This window comes from Xenopus tropicalis, chromosome 8 (assembly GCF_000004195.4).
Source record: "Xenopus tropicalis strain Nigerian chromosome 8, UCB_Xtro_10.0, whole genome shotgun sequence".
Classification (NCBI taxonomy): Eukaryota; Metazoa; Chordata; class Amphibia; order Anura; family Pipidae; genus Xenopus; species Xenopus tropicalis.
Window position 1 is genome coordinate 97825257 of NC_030684.2, and position 23883 is coordinate 97849139.

Sequence of the window (23883 nt, forward strand, 5' to 3'; positions counted from 1 at the left end):
TTCTAGATAGGGATCGCTCTGTAATTTGGTAAGTTGCCTTGAGAGGAAACTTTAGGCGACTTCGGCAAATCGCAGCGCCGCGTATGCCATCCCACCGGCAAAAATGTTCTATGGATTTTTGTAAATCTACTTTTTGGATCCTGTGCAGTAGGAGCCACTTGCTTATTAGTATTACTGCCCTTTTACTTTTCTCTTTTTTAAAACATATTTGCATGGCTTACCAATACTGCTTTTTGCCCTAACATCTATGTAGCTCTGATTAAAAAAGGTTTTGACTTTTCTGCTATATATGATCACATGGAGACTTGGAAAAATTACCAGAATATTCCATTTGTATGAGGATATTAGAAATCACCTGGGAGTTTCATGACCTGTAGGCCTTCGGCCTTGTGCTTTTATATGGTCATGAAACTCCTTATATTTTACAAAAGGGTGTACTTTATTCACTAAATAATCTGTGGATCAAAGATGATGATCAGGCCTGGATTTGAGGCCACAAAGGCCCGGGCCTAGGGCGGCACGCCGCCCTGCCGCAAAAAAATTTGACATTTTGCTCTCATACGGAGCAATGGGGACTTCTCCCCACTGCTCTGTATGGGAGTTCAAAAGCCTGCACATGCACGCTTGGCGGGGGGGGGAGGGGGGTGGAGAGATGTTTGGTTGCGCGTTTGCACATGCGTGCACGGTAGGGGGGGGTCAAATGGTGGCAGCCTTGGGGCGCCAGGATTTAAAATCCGGCGCTGGAGATGATATGCTTATCATAGGCTACAGTTAGTGCACTTGAATCTCCTATTGCCAGCTGTAAAAGCTGCAGTTATTTCACCACTGCATGGTAGTAACCCTTCCTCTGAGTTTAGTCATTAAAAAAACAAGCATATGATTTACGGTATTTTCCATCCAGCCACAGATATTCTATGGGAACTATTCGAATTGGATTTCAACCCCATTTTAACAATAACCTTAAGCTTTAATGTTAATTCTAACGTTTGATGGGATCTGTGTGTCATGTTTTTTTCTTTTTATTTCCTGCTTCCTTTTGCATGGGGTTTTTGAATCACTGGAAATCCCAGGATCTACCAAAGTACCAGAATAGCAAACCACAACACATTGTCTGGACATGTAGAAAGAAGCAATAAGGAACTGTGTTATTCCTATTGTGTGTGTGTGTTGTATATACATACATAAAGGCAAAATATAAGGGTGCAATTTACCAAGCTGCATAATTTTCCGTTTCTTTTCCTTTCTTTATTTTCATGATTTTACACTGTCCTTCCCCATTTTTGAATCAGTAGGCAAAATCCATTACAAGTTAAAGGTGGGGATATGTAGGTGTATATTTTGATTTATTTGAAAATGTACCTTACAGTTAGCATAATCCTTTAAAGTCAGTGGGGCTGAGGAGAAAAAAAGTGGTGTATAAAGCAGTGTAGAAACTATACACAGTATATACCTATTTTTTGAAAAGATATTTTTATATAGGAATGTCTGCTGTTTATTTTTGTAAAATATCTTGTTGTAAAGACAATGATTCATTTAGTGTGAATTTTTAATTACATTCTCTGTTCTGTTTTTTTAGAAAATAAATATATCAACAGGCTGAACATTGTTTTTTTTTTTTTTTGCTATATATATATATATATATATATATATATATATATATATATATATATATATATATATATATAAAATATAATCTTTTTTTGTCTGCAATTAACATGTTTGTGCCTATGAACTGTAAGGAACAAATCATAGAGGTCATTTAAAACATGGAAGGCAGGGTGCAAAGTGCAAGAAATGGGTGCAATTCTTTATGTTTTTGAACTTTGCACCCTGCCTCCTATGCTCCATTTTCCGTATTTATGAGGGGCAGGAGGTGCCTAGGAGTACTACTACCTGTTCCTCAAGTTGCATGTCATTCAGATGTACAATTAAAGCTGCTGCAGATGCTGGACACAGGGGGTCTCTGTACATAAGACAGGGCTGGTGTGCAACCACTGATGCTGCACTTTGCACCTTGCGTCAGATTATTTATCAGTTGCATGTACTGCTGGGCAAAAGCGCTACGTAAATGAGCATTAAGGTGTGTTCTTATGTAACCCTTCATGCTCTTGCGCTACTCTCCATTGGGTCTCTGTAAATTACATCTTATGGATTAATATCTGTGAAAAAAAGAGGAATATTTGGTATGAACTGTGTTCTAGGTACAGTGTCAGAAGTTTTCTTTATTTTTGTTACTATACTCGTAAGCCATGAAGGATGGTTGGCCAGCCCTTTTATATGGCACCTGTCATGAAGTGTATTCCCCCATATATTTTTGCAACCTGCTTCTATTCTGCATAAATATTCTGTGTAATATCAATACAGTAGTGCAGACGAAAATCTCATTTCTGCCTACTAAACAAATTATTAATCACTGCACATTTACTGTAGTTTGTTGGTTTTTAATGAGGGGAGTTCTGACAACTACTGTATATTAGAATATGCAGACCTTTTTTATTTATTTATTTTTTAACAGGTGTCCATGTTACAAAACGAAAGCTCTGAAAAGAATAAAAGTATTCAGATATTACACAACCAGATGTGTAGCTTCGAAATTGAAATAGAGCGACACAAGGAGCAGCTGCGAAATAATGAAGCAAGGATTATACAACTTCAGGTAACTATCACTGCTGTACACAGTGCTGCAGTAAGCATTCAGTTAACACCAAATGGGTTGGATGACCACAGTAATACATTATTAAAAGTGTATAAGCATAGCCTTACATATATTATAATTTTTAAAAAAAAATTTGGGTGGTTACAAGGTAGTTATCTGTTTTGTAGCTCTGGATTAAAGACCTAATTTTATGCTTTTTAAATGCACTTAGTAAACCTTATTTACAAAACCCAAGGATGAAAGTGCTAGGTCCCAAAGAGGCTCAAAATTGCTTCCAGTACAGCCATTTTTTGGTATGAGACTCTATAAATGACCAGCTACACATTAGGGGTAGACTTGTTAGAAAAGCTAAACTACAGTCACTCTCAATCAGTAGTGTCATTCTGCAGCCATCAGAACAGAGGTAGGGCTGCTTGTGGCTGGGACAGTAGTGGAAATCTCAGGATCCAAACTGGAGGGGAAAAAAATAGTGGTATTTACGTTGAGTAGTACAGTTCCTGGTGCAAAAAATAGTACTAATTTTCTTCTATAAGCAATTACTTCCTGCTTCTGCAGCTTTGACAATTGAAGTTGGTGTGCTTAATGCCTACTAATTGTGACACCATGTGCAGTGCTATGGTCCCAAGGGAACCTTGTATTGTATAACTCCTGTTGACCAAGGATTTGGTAAAGGTTACCCTTGAATGCCTGCATGATCAACATGTGCAAAATGTACAAACTGAGGTTTGCACCTGTATTAGGCAAAGGGATGCTGGAATTTTGTGAAGAAGAGCTGTATTGTGGAGCATGCACAACATACAGATTTCTGCTCCTTGTCTGTTCTTAGTAAATGAGGGCCCCTGTTTACACAAGGGTTGTCCACAATCTGCTTGTTATCAGTGACTTAAGGTGGCCTGGGTCAGACTGGGTTGTGCGGGGGCCACCAGGGATGCCCCCCTGAGGCCTCGGCCCCGCTGACCCCCATCCTCCTTCCCTCCAAGTGCATGCATATTATACTTATCTTTAGCACGTTTGGGAGAGGGAAATCAGTGTTGGGGCCGTGTCCCGCCAGCATAGTCTGACACTGATGGTGGCCATACAGGGGCAGATTTAATCTGCCTTATGCAGCTCCTTCAGACCAAGTCGGCAGCTTATCTGCCTGTGTATGGGGCCTTCCAATGAGCTTGCCCAAAAATTGCCCTGATATTGAATGGGCATGTAAAAAATCCTATTTGAGCAAGGGCCACACAGCATGACAAACTGCATTTTAAACATTGTGATGCGATGGTTTGGCCCTCTCAATATCACCCACCTCAAGGTGGGCATACCAGGAAGACATCCATTCGTCAGGCATTAAGTCTTACTAAATCAGAATATCATCCACTTTGCATAGAAATTAATAGTTAAGAACACAGTGCATAATTCTCCACACCCTCTGCGCCCCGGGTGCGTTCACATAAGTTCTCCTGTAGTTTGCAAGAAGGCTGTGGCTGTGCTGTCAGAATGAAAGTTATGGTATGGGGCACAATCATATCAGTAACTCATTTCCTTACAATGATTTCCCTGGCAGCACTTGGGTGTCACACTTACGGGATTCTTTGAAGAGAAAATAGCCACCCTATGATAATTAAATGACCAAGCGCTTTTTTCATTTCTGCTATCAGCATTGCACTTTGTACAATCCTTGAAATTCCCCTTTCTGATTTAGTATTGAATATCGACTTCTGCTTGACTGTACACGTATGGACTGTTTGCCTCTATCACACATTTAATCTTAAAGGAGAACTAAACCCCCCTTAACTGCCCTCCATCAGCCCCCACAGCTCTCCCACGCCACACTGTCTATTTCATAGAAAAGTTCCCCTATTTGAACAACTGAAATAAAAATGCAGCGCAGCGCAGTGGAGATTGCAGGCGCCATCTTCACTCACTTCCAATCCTTTTCTTGTCATGCTGACACAGAGCCTGCAAGATCATGGGCAATTGGAGCTTAAAGGAACAGTAACACCAAAAAATGAAAGTGTTTTAAAGTATTTAAAATATAATGTACAGTTGCCCTGCGCTGGTAAAACTGGTAAGTTTGTAACAGAAACGCTACTATAGTTTATATAAATGAGCTGCTATGTCTACACGGGGGCAGCCATTGAAGCTGGGAAAAATGAGAAAAGGCACAGGCACATAGCAGATAACAGATAAGCTTTGTAGAATATAATGGGGTTTTATCTGTTATCTGCTAAGTAACCTGTGCCTTTTCTCCTGTAAATGGCTGCCCCCGTGGCTACACAGAAGCTTTATTATATAAACTATAGTAGTCTTTCTAAGGAAAACACACCAGTTGTACCAATACAGGGCAGCAGTACATTATATAGTAATTACTTTTATACACTTTCATTTTTTGGTGTTACTGTCCCTTTAAGTGCAGAATCAGCTTTAACTGCTTATGCTCTACACACTTACCCCCATATGTAATAAAAGACAAAGTTTGCCCAGGAGCAGTTACCCATAGCAACCAATAATATGTTTGATTTTAAACAGGCGACCAATAAATTCTACTTGCTGATTGGTTGCTATGGGTTCCTGCTCCTGGGCAAACAATGTGTCTTTTATTACATAACCCCATTTGTATCAGCGGAGAAACACAAATAGGATCAAAAGTGAGTGAAGATGGCGCCTGCAATGTCTGCCGTGCTGCACTGCATTTTTATTTCAGTTGTTCAGATAGGTGCACTTTTCTAGAAAATAGACTGTGCACAGTGGGAGAAATGAGGGGACTGATGGAGGTCAGTTGGGTGGTGCTTTTCTACCCAGGGGGGTTTAGTTCTCCTTTAACATAGATAAGTGCTTTCCATGCTGTCATGTTTGCCTGTAAATGAACAACTATGGGATACATTATCCAGACATCCATCAACCAGAAACCTCTGAAATACAGGAAGACTAACTCCCATGAACTCTAATTTAATCAAATAATCCAAATTTTTAATGAGGATTACCTTTTTTACTGTAACAATAAAACAGTACCTTGTACTTGATCCCAACTAAAATATAATTAATCCTAATTGCAGGCAAAACAATCCTATTGGGTTTAATGTTTAAATAATGTTTTTACAAACGTAAGGTAAGCAAATCCAAATTATACAGTAGAACAATCCAAATGTACAGTAGATTAGCCTCACTCTGGCTAAAAACATATTAATGTAGTTAAAGGGATTCTGCCACGGGAAAACTTTTTTTTTTTTTTTAACAAATACATAATTTAATCCTGCCATGTGCTCTGATAAATTTCTTTACTGCTGTGCTGCAAGTTAGTGATATTGCCCCCCTCTTTTCCCCCTCAGCAGCCAATCAGCAGAATAATTAGAAAGCGAAAAGATAGCAGCTCCCTGACACCTGTTGCTAAAAATACTCCCATGCCCCACCTAGGGGTAGATATGAGAATAGTACTCAATTGTAAAACTCCCAAGTCAGGCTCCTAGGAGAAACAATATGAAAACTGTTCTCATATGCAGTTCTGGCTCTTTCTAAAATCTCAGGATCAGGCCTGAGATGGCTGCCTACCCACCAATATTACAACTAAAAAAATACATTTATTAGTTCCAGAATAACATTTTAAATGGTAGAATGAATTACTTGCAATGTACACAGTGTAATTTAGTAATAAAAACTATACTGTAAAAACCACAACAGAATCCCTTTAATGAGACCTGTTTTTTACCCCTATATTTGTTACATAAAATGCAAATGTTTTCAAAGAAATCGCCCATCCAAGGTGTCAGTGAAACTTGTAGTATCAGAATAAGAAATGACTGTGGCTTCTGGGCAACTTCCTTGTTCCTTCGGTGCATGAAATTCTCTCATTGAATAATCTGCTTGGCTGCATATACTGTGTTTCTCACTCTGTGTAGTGATAGTAAGAGAAAAGAGCAGCCTATAAGAAAAGGTCACCATGGAAAGGAAGTGAGGCAATTCTGCATTTGACAGGGATTTTAGAATTTCATTTTAAAAAATGACTGGCTGTTCATAAACAGATGGGGAATGCATTTTCAGCAGAATTACTGAATACTGCGCTTTCTTAGACCAACCTTTCCCTGGTGCACCCCAATTTTCTCATGATGTCTGTCAATAGTAAATGTTGGGTTAAGGGTGAACACCAATAGTTTATTAAATAGGTTAAAAAGACAAAATAAATATGAATTTGTGATACTGACCTATTAAAGATATGCAATATAATGGAAGGAACCTATGAAAAACATCCATATACTTTTCACTTTCTGCTATATCTAATGATCACAGACTGCAGCTGATATTATTTATGGATCTCCATCTAGCTGCCTGGAAACAATTTTTTTTGTAAACTTTATTTTTTCCTACTGCAGATCTTATCCTTATGAGCTTATGTATGTCCACAATGGCACTTGCCGTTCTCGCACTTTCCCCTAAGTCAGTTGACAGGGAAACTGACCTTTTATTCCTTTTATTACCTTTATTTAAAGGTACTTGCGTCAAAATGTGCTCCTCACACTTCCCTATAGCTGCCCTTAGTGCCGGTCAGTCCCTTCTGCCTTCCATTTCGAATTGAGCACTGCTGCCCCTATTGATGCAGGGGAACCCTGGTGCTGCTGGCACGTGTGGACCAGACCATGGTTCTCTCTGAGCCCTGTGTCAATCGCCACAATTTAGTTGCACCACAAGTATAGGGCACACATGCCACTCGCACACCGTAAATGACAGCAGAGTTAAAAAAATAGAATTGTGGTAGGCACAGCTCAATTGCATCACTCCTCTGCAGCCATAGTGACACCGAAATTCTGGGAAAAACCACTGCATTGTGTGGAAAAAATCATGATTATTGCATTCAAAATTGCACTTTTCTCACTGCACTTAGTTGAGAATTTTAAAACTGATTTCCTTTTTCTCTGTAATAATAAAACAGTACCTTGATCCCAACTAAGATATAATTAATCTTTATTGGATGCAAAATAATCCTATTGGGTTTAAATAATGTTTTATTGATTCTTTTTAGTAGATTTAAGGTATGGAGATACAAATTACGGAAAGACCCCTTATCCGGAATACCCTTGGTCCCGAGCATTCTGGATAACAGGTCCTATACCTGTACAGAATCAAGCACTAGAATCATACTGCTAAAATTGAAGCTAAAATATATGATTTCTTTCTTGAATATTTGTGATATACATTTATAACATATATCTATTGTGATCCAGATGCAAGTCCTGTTCATTAGAGTAGCACGTAATGATCAGAAAGTAGAATTTTACAGATAAAAGGCAAAAGTGATTGTATGTATATAATATTTTTTTAATTGCCTATTTCTGCATTAATATTTCTAAATTCATTGTCTTCTGTAACATAATGTGCAGAAAATCATTTTCAGCTATGTGCTGGTATGTGTGCCGAGTGCTGACGCTGACAAATCTAATAACCTGTCATTGTGCATTTTCCTTCCTGTGCTTATAGCCAAACAGCTTCCTCGCGGTGTCACAGAATTTCTGTGTATTTTGCTGTCACTTGGTTGCTGGTACCTCGCAGTACACTCTGTTCTCTCCTACAGGCATTCTCCTGTGTGCATTCGGGTAGCGCTTTAATTGCCACTACTGTTTTGCAGTGCCTCGCTTGGCACAAGTCACTGCTTACAGCAAATGCTTCTTGATAGTGATGCTTTGTTCCTGCAGCATAATATCTCTTTTACTGAATGTGATTTTCTCCTGTGTTTTTAAATGGTTTTAGCTGCATTAAAGCAGGAACAGTTCTTATAGTCATTATGCTTTAGGAACACTGCTCTGTGTGACTCCTTTAATGGACATCAAATTGGTCTCTTCATCACTTCTAAGACCTAGTCAGTAGGTCAGGGTTCTCTTTTAATGAAAAATCTTCATAGCTCAGTGTATGTCTGCCTCCCATTCATATTTGCATACCTGTCAACCCCCCCTGTTTTCCCAGGAGTTACCTGATTTCTGTCTCGTTCCCCCAGTTTTCTGGCTTCCCCCCAGTTTCATAGCTTTTCTTGAAAAAAAATTCAGCATGGGCAGTAACGGCAAGGTGTGGGTGGCCAGTGGCTTAAAAGAGTTTATACACATGTGCGATGACCTCACTTCCTGATTATGAAAATGTTTGGCAGCATGCTGCCGCAGACCCCGGTATCGTAATTGGCAGCTCTGATATTGTTATATATTAATTTAAATGTTCCCATTTATTTCCCTTTGTTCACAGTGTATTACAGCCATAGGATCTATTATCTGAGGCCAGGGATTTTTCAGATAAGGGGGGCCTGATTCACTAAAGTTCGAAATAAGGAGTGCTATTTATAGCATGCGTTAAAAATCTTATCACTTCTTATTTTTCACTCGATTCACTAAAAGGACACTTGCAGAGCGCAATATATTACGCACTTAACCATTACTTTCTGAAAACCACCATTTCCCTGAAAACTGGAGGATGCATCACTCTAGGGCCAACATATACTTGAAAAAATACGACTGCAAACTCCATGTTGTGTTGCCAATAGCTCACGAACCGCAATTTTCTTTAAGTACCGCCTGCCCCAAGTATTCACACAGATATTTTGCACGTTTAACGCTTCATATGTGTTTGTGAATCATGCGTTAGTACTATTTCTATTCGCTAATTAACGCAATGCGTTTTTTTTGTGCATGCGATATGCGGATTAACACATGCGAAATGACTTTGATGAATCGGTACTTAATTATCGCATGCTTTTTAATGAGAAAAACTATGCAATAAGCGTTATTGACCTTTAGTGAATCGGCCCCTATAACGCTTATCGCATAGTTTTTTTCATTAAAATATGTCATTGTAAGATAAATAACGCCAAGAACATCGCTTCTTAATTATGACAAGTGTCCTTTTAGTGAATCGAGCGAAAAATAAGAAGTGATAAGATTTTTAACGCATGCTATAAATAGCACTCCTTATTTCTGACTTTAATGAATCGGGCCCGGGATCTTTCTGTAATTTGTATCACCTTAAAATCATTTTTAAACCCAATAGGATTGTTTTGCCTCTAATAAGGATTAATTGTATTTTAGTTGGGATTAAGTACAAGGTACTGTTTAACTATTACAGAGCAAAAAAAAAAAAAAAACTGGGATTATTTGCTTAAAATTAACTGTATTGGAGATGGCCTTCACCTAATTCTGAGCTTTCTGGATAATGGGTTTGCAGATAAGGGATCCCATACCTGTATAGGAAATTGCCTAAAGGAACAATATAATACAAGTAATTCTGTTATGCAAAATTTTAAAGAAGCAAGCAAATGTTTTCTAAGTAAGATATTGTGTGACCTGTAAATCTAAATGCATGTGCAAATGCAGACATGCTGAAAAGAATTACCCTGAATAATGACAGACCCATTGCCTTATTTTATGGGAAAATAAATGGAAGATAAAGCTTACTTGTAAATATTTAGTTGCATATTAAAATATCATAATTGTGCAGGACTGGCTAGTAATTTTCTTCATAAAGAACACAACCTGTTGTATCCTATGGAATAATAGCTACCCTGTTTCCTATGAAAACATGGAAAACCCTACATGTCAAGCTTTTTCCAGAGAAGAACACTATACATATAGTTGTAACTATGTGCTCCTGTGTATAGGACTATAAGTCTAACAGCCAGAGTAAAGGTCCCCATACACGGGCCGACTATAGCTGCCGATATCGGTCCCTTGGACCGATTCGGCAGCTAATCGGCCCGTGTATGGGCAGAACAGAGCGGCCTGGCTGACCGATATCTGGCCTGAAATTGGCCAGATCTCGATCGGCCAGGTTAGAAAATCCGGTCGGATCGGGGACCGCATCGGCTCGTTGATACGGTCCCCGAACCGACTGCCCCATAACCACAAATGGCCCCAGGGCCAAACGATCGGATTATTTTTTTTTTAAGTTTCTTGCTACCCGATATCGCCCACGCGTAGGTGGGGATATCGGGTGAAGATCCGCTCGCTTGGTGACATCGCCAAGCGAGCGGATCTTATAGCGTATGGGCACCTTAACTCTCGGGTCTATGGGGTCTGTATTTCTCTCTGTGTAGGCAGTAGTGTGATTTCAAATCTGTGTGATTTAAGAACCTTTAGTCAATGGCAACGTACAGACTTTTCTGGGCTTACTTCTTGCCGATATGCAACCTGCCTGTATGTGTGTTTATGTATAAACTGCGCTACTGAAGAACCCTGTTTTACTACCTCTCTCCCTCATATTATACTGTCAACGGTTGTTATTGAGTGTTTGGAGTACCCTAATCCCAATGAGCTTTTATGTACAAAGAAAAAAGTGAAAATTAAACTCCAAACAATACAGATATACTGTGTGACAAGTTAGAGCTATATCTTGTACACTAGTCCATTACACTAGAGCTGGAATTCTAAATAGGAACTAATCGCTGGTGTCTTTCTGCCATTGCATTCTTTACAGAGAGTGATAGAGGGGCAAGCAGATAAGCTAAAGGATTTAGACAAGGAAATTCGAAATCTGCGCCAAACTGGCGATGAAGCTGATGGCATGAAGAGCAATTACGAATCTTTACAAAATCGTCTGTCACAGTTAGAAGTTATGGCCAAAAATGCAGCATCTTGGAATCCAGGTGAGAGAAAAACTTGTCATTCTATTTATTCAATTGTATTTCCATAAAATAGCCCTAAGATTGCTCAGCTTCTGCTTTATACAGTTAGCTCAAGATGGACCTGCTCTACTTGCCTGCACTTCTCTCTTCTCTGTGCTCTCTATGGTGTTGGGCATGGCTTACTTTGGGTACAACCAGAGGGTAGTGCCTTATTTTCATTCATTTCAAAGTAAAGTATAACACAAGACCCTTCTTGGAAGAAAAAGTCATTTTTAGTCAGGAAGAAATGATGGATCTAACCACAAATCTTGGTCTTTTTCTCGTTAGATTTTTTCATGCCCTCCTGTTGGACTGATCTGACTTCTTGTTCCCCCTTCATTGCAATGCAGTCATTTGGCCCTTGGGCCAAACAGTCGCATTAGCACAATATCAGCCCCCCAAGGTGGGCATATTGGTGGAAAGATCTTGCCATGTATGGCCACTTTATGCCTAGGGTTTTCCATAAATTCCCTGCTTAAATCATGGTTTCCAAAATATTTCATTGTCCGACTATTTTCATAAAGTTCTCCAATAATTTACTATACTGTATGTTCATGTATAACTAAGATTATAATAACTTTGTCTGAAAAGTCAATTTGGTGGACATAAACATTTTTTTTTACAGGGCTGCAGCCTAGTTGAGCAGCCCTGCTGTAGACCTTTTCTGATTACATTTGTGTTATATTTTTTGATAGGTGTTTTAGAGACACAGATCAACAGACATGACCAGATGCTCAGTGTCCATGATATCAGGTTGGCGGACATGGATCTTAGATTCCAAGTGCTAGAAACAGCAAGTTACAATGGGGTACTGATCTGGAAAATAAGAGACTACAAAAGAAGGAAGCAAGAGGCTGTGATGGGGAAGACCCTCTCATTGTACAGCCAGCCTTTTTACACAGGATATTTTGGCTACAAGATGTGTGCAAGAGTTTATCTAAACGGCGATGGGATGGGAAAAGGGACGCATTTATCACTATTTTTTGTTATCATGAGAGGAGAATATGATGCTTTGCTTCCTTGGCCTTTTAAACAGAAAGTCAGCCTCATGTTAATGGACCAAGGACCATCACGACGTCATTTAGGAGATGCATTCAAACCAGACCCAAACAGCAGTAGCTTCAAAAAACCTACTGGAGAAATGAACATTGCTTCTGGCTGCCCAGTGTTTGTAGCCCAAACAGTCCTGGAGAATGGGACGTACATTAAAGATGATACTATTTTTATTAAAGTGATAGTAGATACATCCGATCTACCAGATCCTTGATGCTGGATAGACATGCAAAATAGGTAGAAGGCAAAGCCAGCATGGAGTTTTGTACATCACTTTTCAATGAGAGGTGCCAAGGTTTGCATAAGGACCAGTTGTGCTATCACAGAAAACAGAAGGAACAAGGGCAGAGGGTCCAATGCACAAATCATCATCTGAGTGTAGTGTATCGTTGTACTGGGAATGCTGGAAAGCATGGGGAATGTCTTTTGACCCAAGGAGCTGTTTGCTCTTTGTGCACATAAAGGTTGTGATGTCAAAGATCAGTGGCTGGGAGGGAAGAGAGCTCATTTCTGTCAAGAGATTGCCCAAAACAGGTTATCCAGTATTAACCAAAATTAATCCAACAATGCAAAATTCTGGTAGTAGAAATATGTATTTTAATATATTGCATAGAGAACCCAATCAGTAGAAAATGGGCAATTCTATCAGAAAGTGTTTTTCTTTTCAGGATGGGGTGGGGGGCAGTGAAGTTTCATATTGGTCGCTTGAACACGCCCACACTCCTCATGTAGTCTTTATAATGTAGCTAGTTAGTTTGGGGTCAGATCACATGTGTAGACCACCATGTCACAATTCACAATGTTACAAGCGACCATCATAAGACATACTATTTATTATTTTATTTTTTTTGCTGGTGAATAAGCTGAAATTTCTTAACAGAAAGGTAACAGACTTTTGTTATTACTTGTGATAAGAAAGAAAAGCTATTCAATACCCTATTATTTCTCTTTTGAAATGTAATCCAACTACATGTCGTAGGTTATGACACAATTAACACTGTTATTAAGTATAGGAGAAAAAAAAGCTCTTTTTCGATGCTGTGCATCATTTTCAGGCTTCAAATTTTCACCCTAAACTAGGGCATGTGTTGAACTTTGGAGTTCTAAATAAAATACTTTAAAGTTTTCTATGTTCTGCCCTATGCATCCAAGTGAATTGCCTGTGAGACGAGCAAGCAGATACGGGGGGTGGGGGTGGCAGGAAATATTGTGTTGTCTTTATCCATTAAGCCGTACTTGTAGCATTTATGTCTTTGTGAACACTTTTGTAAAAGAAAATATCATAATTTTTAATTTATCATGAATTTAATATATAAATTATATCTACTTTGCAAATGTTTACGTACCTTAATTTTAAAGATTGCAAATGTCCCACTCTGGCCTGTACTGGGGAAGAAAAAAGTAAAGTATTATTATACCGACCTCCCTGAAATTAGAGAAGACCATGTTGGGCCATCGGATTAAGAGTTGTAAAATGCTGGGACATTGCAATAAGGATATTCCATTCATTCTAGGTGAGCAGTAATTTATATTAAATATGTGGCATGACATAACGTATGAGTTACATTTGTTTTATGAGCATTGCGTTTAGTTTTCCCACTTGGCAAAGTCTGTGTCGCAGGTAAAAGTTAAAATGACAAAGGCTTGGCTTGGCTTTACGTCTCCGTTTTTTTTATAGTTCTAAATATCTGATAGACTGAAACCGAAGAGCATTAACACAGACACCAACAATAAACCTCCTTGTATCTTATTTATTTCTTTGGATTAGTAAAACCTTGCTTGGCAACCAGCAATGGATGATGTATAGCTTTTATAAAGTCATTGTAGAAGAGCTAGATATTTTCACATCTGAGCTAGTCTAACATGGTTTCAAAAACGTGAGATTTAAGAAATATGGCCCTCTAGCTATTGGGAACTACAGCTCCCACCATCTCCTGAAGCACAGATTGACAGATGTCATAGGTAAATTGTCTGTTCACAAATCCTGACTTGTCATCTGTGGGCACGTTAAGTTTGCTGAGAGCTGTATTTCCTGATGGTATGGCTAGTCAATTTAGGGGTTTTTCTAAATGCTTTATAAATAAGCAGCGTAGGATAAATGCCTCTTTAGGAGATTGTTTCTCTTGTTGTTCCATTGTGTTCTCAACACAACAGGCACTCTACCTCTATTAAAGGACTAGATTTGGATTGTGAAGGAGCTGCCCACAGTGTCATTTAAAATATTCTAGATTTCAGTAATTCGCCTCTTCTGCTCCAGTGAGCAGTCATAGACAGGGCCTAAACTCTAGGCACCCAAATGATAATCCCCTTTACTTGTTGATCTTAGATGTATCAAGCCAATCAAATGCCTGCCTTTAACTGCAAGGGATAAGTTCAGGGAAGTCCCAAAACACAAATGCAAGATAAATGATAAATTCCAAGTGCATTCACACTTATCATGCTTATATGCCTTAAATGTGCCATCTTTTTGTTATATACATATACATATATATATATATATATATATATATATATATATATATATAAACAAAGTACAGATATTGTTTTGGCACAGCATATGTTGACCCCCCCACCCCCCCCCCCCTTTTATCTATTGCACTTTAATTGCCCTCTGCAACCTGGGTTCCAGCTCAGGGGCTACAATTAAACAGATGGTAAAAGCCAAGCTAGCCATCCTGCCTTCAAGTGGATGAATTCCAAAGGCACTGAAATAGAGAACACACATGTTTTGCAACAACCCTTTTCACTGGAAGAAATGGAACACCATGCAGAATATCATATTTAGGCTACAAAATAAGTAATATTGGCCAAGTCATCTATGCTGAATTGAAACAAGCATGCAGGAGTCTAATCCACACTGCATGGCCGCTAGTGATTTGTATTTGCACATTAGTCAAGGCTTATCATTTCTAAGTTCTGTCACTTTCTGAACACATATATTAATAGCCATGTGTTAAGAGTGCTTGGAAAATGAGACAAACACTGAAGCTTGGGAAGAGGTCCCAATACGGTTGGCTACAATGATTTGCTCTGAATTGAATGTAGAGTATAATTTCCAGAAGGATCATTGCATTCCAGGCATTAACCATTGCGTGTTCTAGAACATCTTGTCTTCCTTGTTCAGCATATGGCCAAACTCTGATTGTTTGCCTACGGTGCAACAAATAATGGTGCTCTCCAATAGAATGTGCCGAGACATAAAATTATTAGCACAACTGTTCCTTTACATTGTAACCATTTCTCTATGAAATGATACACCAGTCCTAAAGGGGATGCTCTTAGTTGGGCTTAAATTAACCAGCATGGTTCTGTATTACAGTCTAAAAAAAAAAAAACAAATCATAAAATATGGTGCTTTAAATAGCCTTGCCAATTTTAGTCTACTGTTCTTATGTTCTCATTCTTCAGATCAAAGTCTCTTTGGGACTCCTTTTTTAAGGGCATGCAACATAAAATGCCATTACAGCTACAGAGTACCATTGCCTAATGTAGCTGTGCCCTTTAATGTTTTTGTGAGTAAGTTGTTATAGCGGGTGCTTAGTCTGCGGAGAATCTTGCCCGTAGAGAGCCATAAGGATTTGGGTTTCTAGGAACTGCAAGCCTCCTATTTTCCTGCAGCCTGTGCATTATATATTAAACACATCCCAGAGAACACCCATGATTCTGGCTACAGGCAAAATTTTGCTTATTATAACAAGGGCGATGAGTGCACATTTCAGGCTACTGGTGCTTATTAAGATCCAAAAAAGTCCAAAACTTCTTTTGTATTTTTTAAATGTGCAAAAAACTGATGTTAAACCAAAGGCAACACTGTGTGGTTCTGACCATAAGGGATGGTTATGGGAATGCTATATATTTTTTTCTTCCTCAAAAGAGTTAACAAATTTTTCCTCCTCAAAGAGAACAAATCTTACATGAAAAGTACCTAAAAACCATATGTTTAACTGAAAGGCAAAACCTCAATTAGTAACCTTCATGGTTGAATTGTTCATAAATGAAGGGGAAAAAGTAAAAAGAAAAGGTAAAGCACCCAAGAACACAAAGTGGTAAGCTGAGCTATCGCCTTACAATCTGTCATAGCAAAACCTGACTGCTTAGCAGTATAACTGCATGCTCTTCAGATCCACAAAATGGGTTTTTTCAGATATGAATTATCTAAAGGAAAGGTCCGTTCTTTCGCTGTGTGAGGGGAAGTAGTCTAAGCAGCCTCACACTTGGTCTTTTTTAAGCCTATTTTTTTTTTAAATGCCATTGTAACTCACAACCTGACATGTAAACTGCCAGTGACCCCAGAAACTGAAATGCAAATTTACTGCAAGGCTTGGATTTTTGCCTGTTATTTGATTACCCTTCTTTATACAACCTCTCAGTTTATCCTAAAGCAGGGGTCCCCAGCCTTTTCTTTTATCTGGGGAGCAACACCAGCATGAAAAAACTTCCTAGTGAAGACTGGCAGATTACAGGAGGCTCTATTTGGCAGTACACATGGCCTTTATGCCTCCAGAACTTGCCTCCAAGTCAAAAAATGAGCACCTGCTCCCAGTGAGTACATTGGGAGCAACATCAAAGGGGGTGGCAACACATTGTTCGTAAGCCTCTAGTTGAAGACTGCTGTCCTACAGTATTTTATTGAAAGGTGTTATTGAGGTCAGTGAACACTGTGAACATTAGGACAAGTAAAATGAAACAAAGGCCAACTGCATAAGTGTCTTCCATACAAGATAGAGGCCATTATTCTTTAGAATGATCAGTAGATGTTTCTGTTTATTTGGAATGGGTGTGTTGTCTGATAGATGACATCAGTTCCAATAGTTTTCTTACAAGTAGTCTACTGAGCCCATGAGTGAATCAGGGATCGTACAGATTCCTCGGAGAGTCATGTCCACCTGTCAGGCCTCAGTTGGACAGCCTTCACTACAAGCAACTAATGTGTGTGACCAATGAAGAATATTTTCTCACCCTTTTATTAAAAAGACTAGGCAGCCATCCCTAGTAAAGGCCTAGCCCAGCGTAACTCAACATTGCAAGTGATGATTCCCATACAGTACTGCCAAATGCACCATAAAGGCATACGGCTGCTTTAGACTTCCCATCTTACACTGGTACTGCACAAACTTGCACTTGCTTTGTAGTTCTGTTACTTTAACAGGTACCTACAGGTGGGTTTTATTTTGTTTTTTCTCTGACATGCAAAAAGTTTTATTTTGTGTGCCATTAATTGCCTTTCCTGAGACTAAGCCCTGCAGAAACAGGTTAAAAGTACAACTTGTCTAATTTAACGCCAGTTTCGACAATCATTCACAAAAAAAGCCTTTGGTTGTACAAATGAAGTCTGGTGTTTATGGGTAGTTTTAATGAGAGCATTTCTCAGTGTCGTGAGGTGGGGGTGGACCCATATTATCAAAGCACCCGATGAACCAGGTCCAGTTGGAGGTCTATATCATTATATAATAAGAGGAGACTTTGCATACGTGTCTTTGTAATTTATAAAAAATGCATTTTAAAGTACCAGTGCTAAGGGAACTGCTGGGAACGTTCATAGCTAATAGCAGAATAAACTTCTCTCTAAAACACAAGAGCTGTTGGGTTTCCCTGGGGAATTTCTTTATCTTAGAGCCGTGATTTCCTTTATTTAGCGCTGTGGACCTTCTTGTCACCTTCTGAGGGTGTCTGAAGCATGATGTGCCCCTCTGGTGGGGAGAGGCTTCTCAAGCTGAGCAACTGACCCCAGAGCACAAATGATGGCAGGGCCCTCCCAAACTTGCATATATATTAAGTGTTGTCATTTGAAGTTTTCCTGCTTCAATTGAGATATGTTAACAGCAGTATTGCTGGGGGCCCTCCAGTGCAATGCTAGTATTCATATGTGTTGGAAATGTTTAATTACTTGAAAATTACTATTTGCCAGTACTAACAGTTAGCATCCTTCCATGGTTTAAGGTAATAAAACGTTGGTTTGTGTTTACTGTAAAATGATTGTCCAGAGGTTTTCCCTTATGTCTGGCATGAAGGTGCATTTTGAAAAGAGTCACAGCCCTGCTAACACTTCTGCACACTCTGAGAGCGTTCATTCAGAACTAGTGAGTGGGTTGGTAAGGTGTCCTTAGAGGAATAGTGGCCAAACCAGTGAGTGTTTCCTCCCTACCAGCAGCTTGAACTTTTACTCTTGCATTAAAAAGAGTGCTTTGTAACCTTTACAAAAATATCACTATAACAGTTTTGCTGTCTTTACAGAATAAAAGAAATGTTTTCCAGCAGCTAGGGAATATTTTTCTTTTCCATTCTTAAAGGCAAAAGATACATTATTTCCATATTGCCTGCTTGTTAGGTTTTATCCGGAGACAGAGGATAACTTAGCTTCAAAACAGCAGTAGTTTAACCTCACATAGTTATTATTCATAGAAAGCAATATCAACAGTAATATTACACACTGAAGTCTGATGGAAATCATTTCAAACATTAAATAAATCCACGTAGGATTGTTTTGCCACCAATATGGTTTAATGCAACTTAATTACCATCAAGTACAAGCTACTGTTTTATTATTGCAGAGTAAAACAAAATATGTTTTAAAATGTTGAATTATTCAATTAAAATAGAGTGAGATAGAAGATGGCCCTTCCATAATTTGCAGCTTTCTGGATAACAGGTTTCAAAATAACATATACCATACAGGGTACTTAACATCTGCTGATTAAGATTGCCTGGAACCTCACATTTGTATATGCATGCATGTGTACTTACATATATATATATATATACACGCACAATACATACCCACACACAAGCATACAAGGTAGTGCGCACACATTTTCACATTTCATTGTCCATATAATAGAAAGTATATTTTTTGGAGTATATTTTCTTTATACCATTAAAGCAAGGTGCTTAGGAATTGGTTTTATTAAATTAAGGAGGAAACTGTGCACATTGAGAATGTATTAAAATGTGCATTCATTGTGTGAGGGTTTCCTAAGAACCTACCCTATTGCTTGAACCAAAGCATCAGCATCACAAATGTGAATGGCAACAGTATTTAGAGCACATTCCATGCCCACAGTGGAGAAAATCCCTCACAGAGCCAGCAATCTTTTGCTAACCTGGGGAATGCCAGAGTTGCCGCTCTTCAACTTTCTGTGGCTTTTAAAAGCTGTCAAGGAAGTTGTATTTCAGCAATAACTGCAGTTGTATTTCTACACCTTTTACTGCCCCTGCTCTATGGAAATGTCCCTGTATATTTCTCTGCACACTTACAATTCTCTTCACATGCTGTGCCACGTGAGAATGCAGGTTGTTTGGTTTTCTCATATCATAGAAAGAGAGACTTCTCTATCTACCAAACAGAATGTGGTGCGGGTTGGAATGACTTCCCATACCTAATATAAGCAGGGCATTGCAAAGGGAGTACCCCAGTCATTATGGTTCATGGTACTGCATTCTAATGCAGGCTTGAAAGGCAAGATGCACAAAATAATATCACTGCACTTCCCTCCTTCCCTCCTTAAAAGGGTTAAAGGGTTCTTCAAGGCCACAAAGGCCCAGGCCGAGGGCAACATGAATTTAGGGGCGGCATGCTGCCCAACCGCACTTGAACGTCTCACATATGGAGCAGTGGGGTCAAGGCAACCTGGAGATTTCTGCATGTCCTATCCCCAGTGCTCCATGTGCGAGACGAATGTATAAGCGCAATTGGGGGGGGGGAGTGAGAGGGGCAGCTGACAGGGGGCGGAATCTGGGCGCCCATTGGACAAATCCAGCGCTGGTTCAAGAGACAGTTGTACAATGCCATGTTGTGTGCAGGGCCAGCCTTGCTTCCTAGCATGTGTCCATTAAAGCAACATAATATGCTATCTCTGATGTGCTGTTTTTTATTTTGATTAGCATAAAACTTCATGTTTTGGTGCCAGTCTTGCACCCATAATGGAGTCACTGGTTGATTACCAGTAGGGCAAGAACACATAATGGGGGGAATCACTCTTTTCTCAATGCCAGACTTCATTGCTTGGTGCTGTTGACTTAAGGGTTAATCTATCTCATTTTCTGATAGGATCATTAAAATAGTGTCTTAAACTTGGGGGAAAGTAACCATTGGAATGTTGATTTTTTTATATAAATATATATATCTATTAGTGAAGTATATTTATGGTAACAAATGACTTGTCAAAATCTATTATAAATCTGATATTTTGTAACCTCTTGTTAGCCTTCTCTGTCATTCTTTTGCTGATATGTGAAAGGAGAACAAACGTATAATTTTGTACCTGCTTGTGACAGCTTGCGCTAATATAGTTTTATTTTCGGGAACGATCAGTCTTTTTTTTTTGGATCTTATGGACAGACGAAAGTCAACTTTTTGGCCTTAATACATTTTTTTTAAAGAAAAGCAGTGTTTATGTTTTACTGCAAGAGCTACTTTGACTCCATGGAAGTGTTTTGGTGTTGTATTTATGTGTCCTTTGATGTCTTGCAATGTCTTGTATGTGCTAATAAAATAAAGGAGTGTGCGTTTCTTAAGAACGGTTCTGCCTGTCCAAATATAGCGTTCCCGGACAAACCGAGTGCGGATTCGCTCTTACTCCATCTCTGTACATTTGTACAGGTGACTTCAAACTATTTTTGTATATAGACTCTCTACTAAGAGGCAAATATTTAAAGGGAAAATGTAATTGTGATAAATTCACTTGACTGTAGTGAATGATAAATAAATCTGTTTGACTTATAGTCTTTATTTTTTTTTGTTTTGAGAAATGTAATTTTGTAGAGAAAACTTTTCCAGTTTGTCTCCCTGCTGCAAACAACTGTGAGCCCAGAATGATAGTCGATGGCATTGTTTGCACTGAAAAATGTTTTATTGCAGAATTATGTTTGAATTAGTCAGTTGGGTCCAACAAACAGACTCCAAAAGCTCAGACTCAGGCACAATGCACTGAGATGGCTGCCTTCACTCCAATATTACAACTAAAAAAATACATTTATTGGTTCAAGAATAACATTTTAATGGTAGAGTGAATTATTTGCCATTTGAACAGTGTAATATGGTAATAAAAATGATACCATAAAATCATGATAGAATCCCTTTAAGGTACAACTCCTCACATAGCCAATGGCAGCTGGAGGGAAGTACTATGTACCTGGGCAAATGTCTGCTCTGCCCCATCCTAACAATAGCCCTGGGTGTGTAAAAAAAAACAGCTTTCTGTAACATTCACCTGTAAGTTCACCTTTGACATACAAAGACCTATATTAGTTATTGTTCAAATTCAGGTAAATTGCTCTCTGTAGCAAAGCATGGTAATCGGACTGCAGTAGAACTGATGCCAATGAAACAAGACAGGCATCAATGCTACAGTGAGAATTCAAATCATATTGAATGGAGGATTTCTACCAGTCTTTTCTAGTAAAGTATGGGTCATTTATAATCCACTGGGTAAGTTTGCACCTGGGCAGTTACCAATGGCAACCAATCAGATAATAGTTTTTCTACTTGCAGCTGGCTCAAAAAAAGCTTATTCCGGATTGGTTGCTATGGGTTGCACTCCCAGGCACCAATTTGCCCAGTGTTTATTAATGAGTCCTGAAGCCTTATTTCCAGCAGTTTACTTACCCTTTAGTACCCATAGGCATTGGGATGTTCAGCATATCTACTAGTAATGCTCTTTATTTATAGTTGTATAAGAATACCATTCCTTTTTCTTGCATTTGGGTAACTACCTTTTTCTGAGAAGGCTCTATTTGTTATGCACAGAAACCACCTGCATTTTTTGCTTGACAATTACAAACGTCATTGTGCTTGATATGCAAAAAGAGGGAAATATTCAAGGTCATATTTTTTCTGATTTGTTTCAGTTTAACACCTGCGTATCTGGTGTGGTACATTCCTTTCCTTCAAACTTCATTTGTGTGGTTTCTTTGGTCTGTTATGAAGCCTGAACGGAGTTTAACCATGTGGTTGTATTCAGTTTTTTTTATAACGGTTACCTGAATGGGGAATAGAACATAAAACTATTGCTTTCTTATTATTCCCAATGCCACCCCTATAATTGCACATGGTCAGAGTGTTTGTTGTTTAAAGGGGAACTCCACCCAAACACAACATAGGCTTTTTGAAAAGTAAACCTAATTTTAAGCAACTTTGCAATATACATCACTTGAAAAATATGCAGCCTTTTCATGATTTGTAATGTAATAATATGGTTTGAAACAGTTACCAAAGCCTGGCCCCCTGTTCTCCTGCTGATATAGCAGACTACTTTGAGATCCCCCCCAAAAAAATTAACAACTGTTCTCAGCCTGCATCCTCCAAATCCCACAATCCCCTACACACATGATGTCAATAAGGAATGGAAAAATTACTATGTAATCAGCGCCAGATTTGTTATTCGGGCGCCCTAAGACCACCCCCATTCTCTCCCCACTGCTCTTGCATACGGAGCAGTGGGGAGAGGTCCCCATTGCTCCTTATGGGAGCAAAATTAAAACATTTTAGTAAGGCGGGCAGCATGCCGCCCCCAACTTTGTGCCGCCCTAGGCCCGGGCCTTTGTGGCCTCTCCAGAAATCCATGCCTGGATGCAATGCATTTTTGGATTATGTAGTTCATATTTGCTGTCTGTAAGCTGTGGAAATGTTGTTACAATTTGTAACATCAGTGTTTTAGTCCCTCCTCCCCTGCCAGGATTTCAAATGATGCAGAAAGAGAAGAAATGTTTTACAGCTAGATTTCAAATAAAAAGTTATAAGTATATTAGGAGTTTCTGTGTTGTATGGTGCTCCTTAATGAATTTTGATTATTATCATTAAAGGACGTCAGTCCCAAAAAAAAGAAAGGCATAATTCTAAGCAACTTTGTAATATACAGTTTTTACAAATTAGTAATGGTTTTTTAGTTATTTGTATATATAATTGCTAATAAAAGCAGTGTCTGCCTGTCCTTTTCTATTCCCTGCCCTGGTGGCATTTGAACAATGTAACACAAGGCAGCAGACTGACAGACCTGTATTGCTGGAGGAGGCTGGCACTTGCAACATTGTTTAAAAAGTAACAACCAGGAGTTCAGCAAATGCTGCTTTCAGTAGAAATGACATTTACAAATAACTTTTTAACCACTAAAAAGTTTTAATAACTTCATATTGAAAAAGTTGCTTAGAATTATGTTTTCTTTTATTAGGCAAAACATATTTTTTAGGTTGACATGTCCTTTAAAAGACAGGATTTGGGGACCTCTATCTTTAATGGACCCAAAATAAAGAACATCAACTCGGTCCCTATAAGAAATAAAATTCTACTACAGAGAACGCTGGATTTGTGTAACCAAAATATATAACATGAGACAAAATCAAAGGCAAAGGTTCTGGCAAATCCATATACAGGGAGTGTGACAGTGCCCTGCTCATAAGTCATAAATGGTGGAAAAAAACTAGGAGCAATGCAAGAAATGTTTTCCGTTGAAAGAACAATTATTCTTTGATTTGGAAACAGGGTCAGGGGGCCACTTAAGGGGTGTGGGGGCTCGGGATGACAGCCTGGGTGGGCCCTGAACACCCCAGTTAATGCTGTGTCTGG

At 38.9% G+C, this 23883-nt stretch overlaps 1 protein-coding gene across 3 annotated transcripts in view; it reads left to right on the plus strand.

The window, feature by feature from the left end:
* Window positions 1–14073, plus strand: part of traf3 (TNF receptor associated factor 3) — an 88947-nt gene extending 74874 nt beyond the window's left edge. For all 3 annotated transcript variants that reach the window (XM_031890884.1, XM_031890883.1, XM_002937990.5), the window contains 3 exons: window positions 2516–2656; window positions 11084–11252; window positions 11966–14073. In XM_031890884.1, coding sequence (XP_031746744.1) covers window positions 2516–2656; window positions 11084–11252; window positions 11966–12537 — 882 coding nt within the window. In that variant the 3' untranslated portion in view covers window positions 12538–14073. The remainder of the gene's footprint in view (window positions 1–2515; window positions 2657–11083; window positions 11253–11965) is intronic.
* Window positions 14074–23883: the final 9810 nt, after the last annotated feature.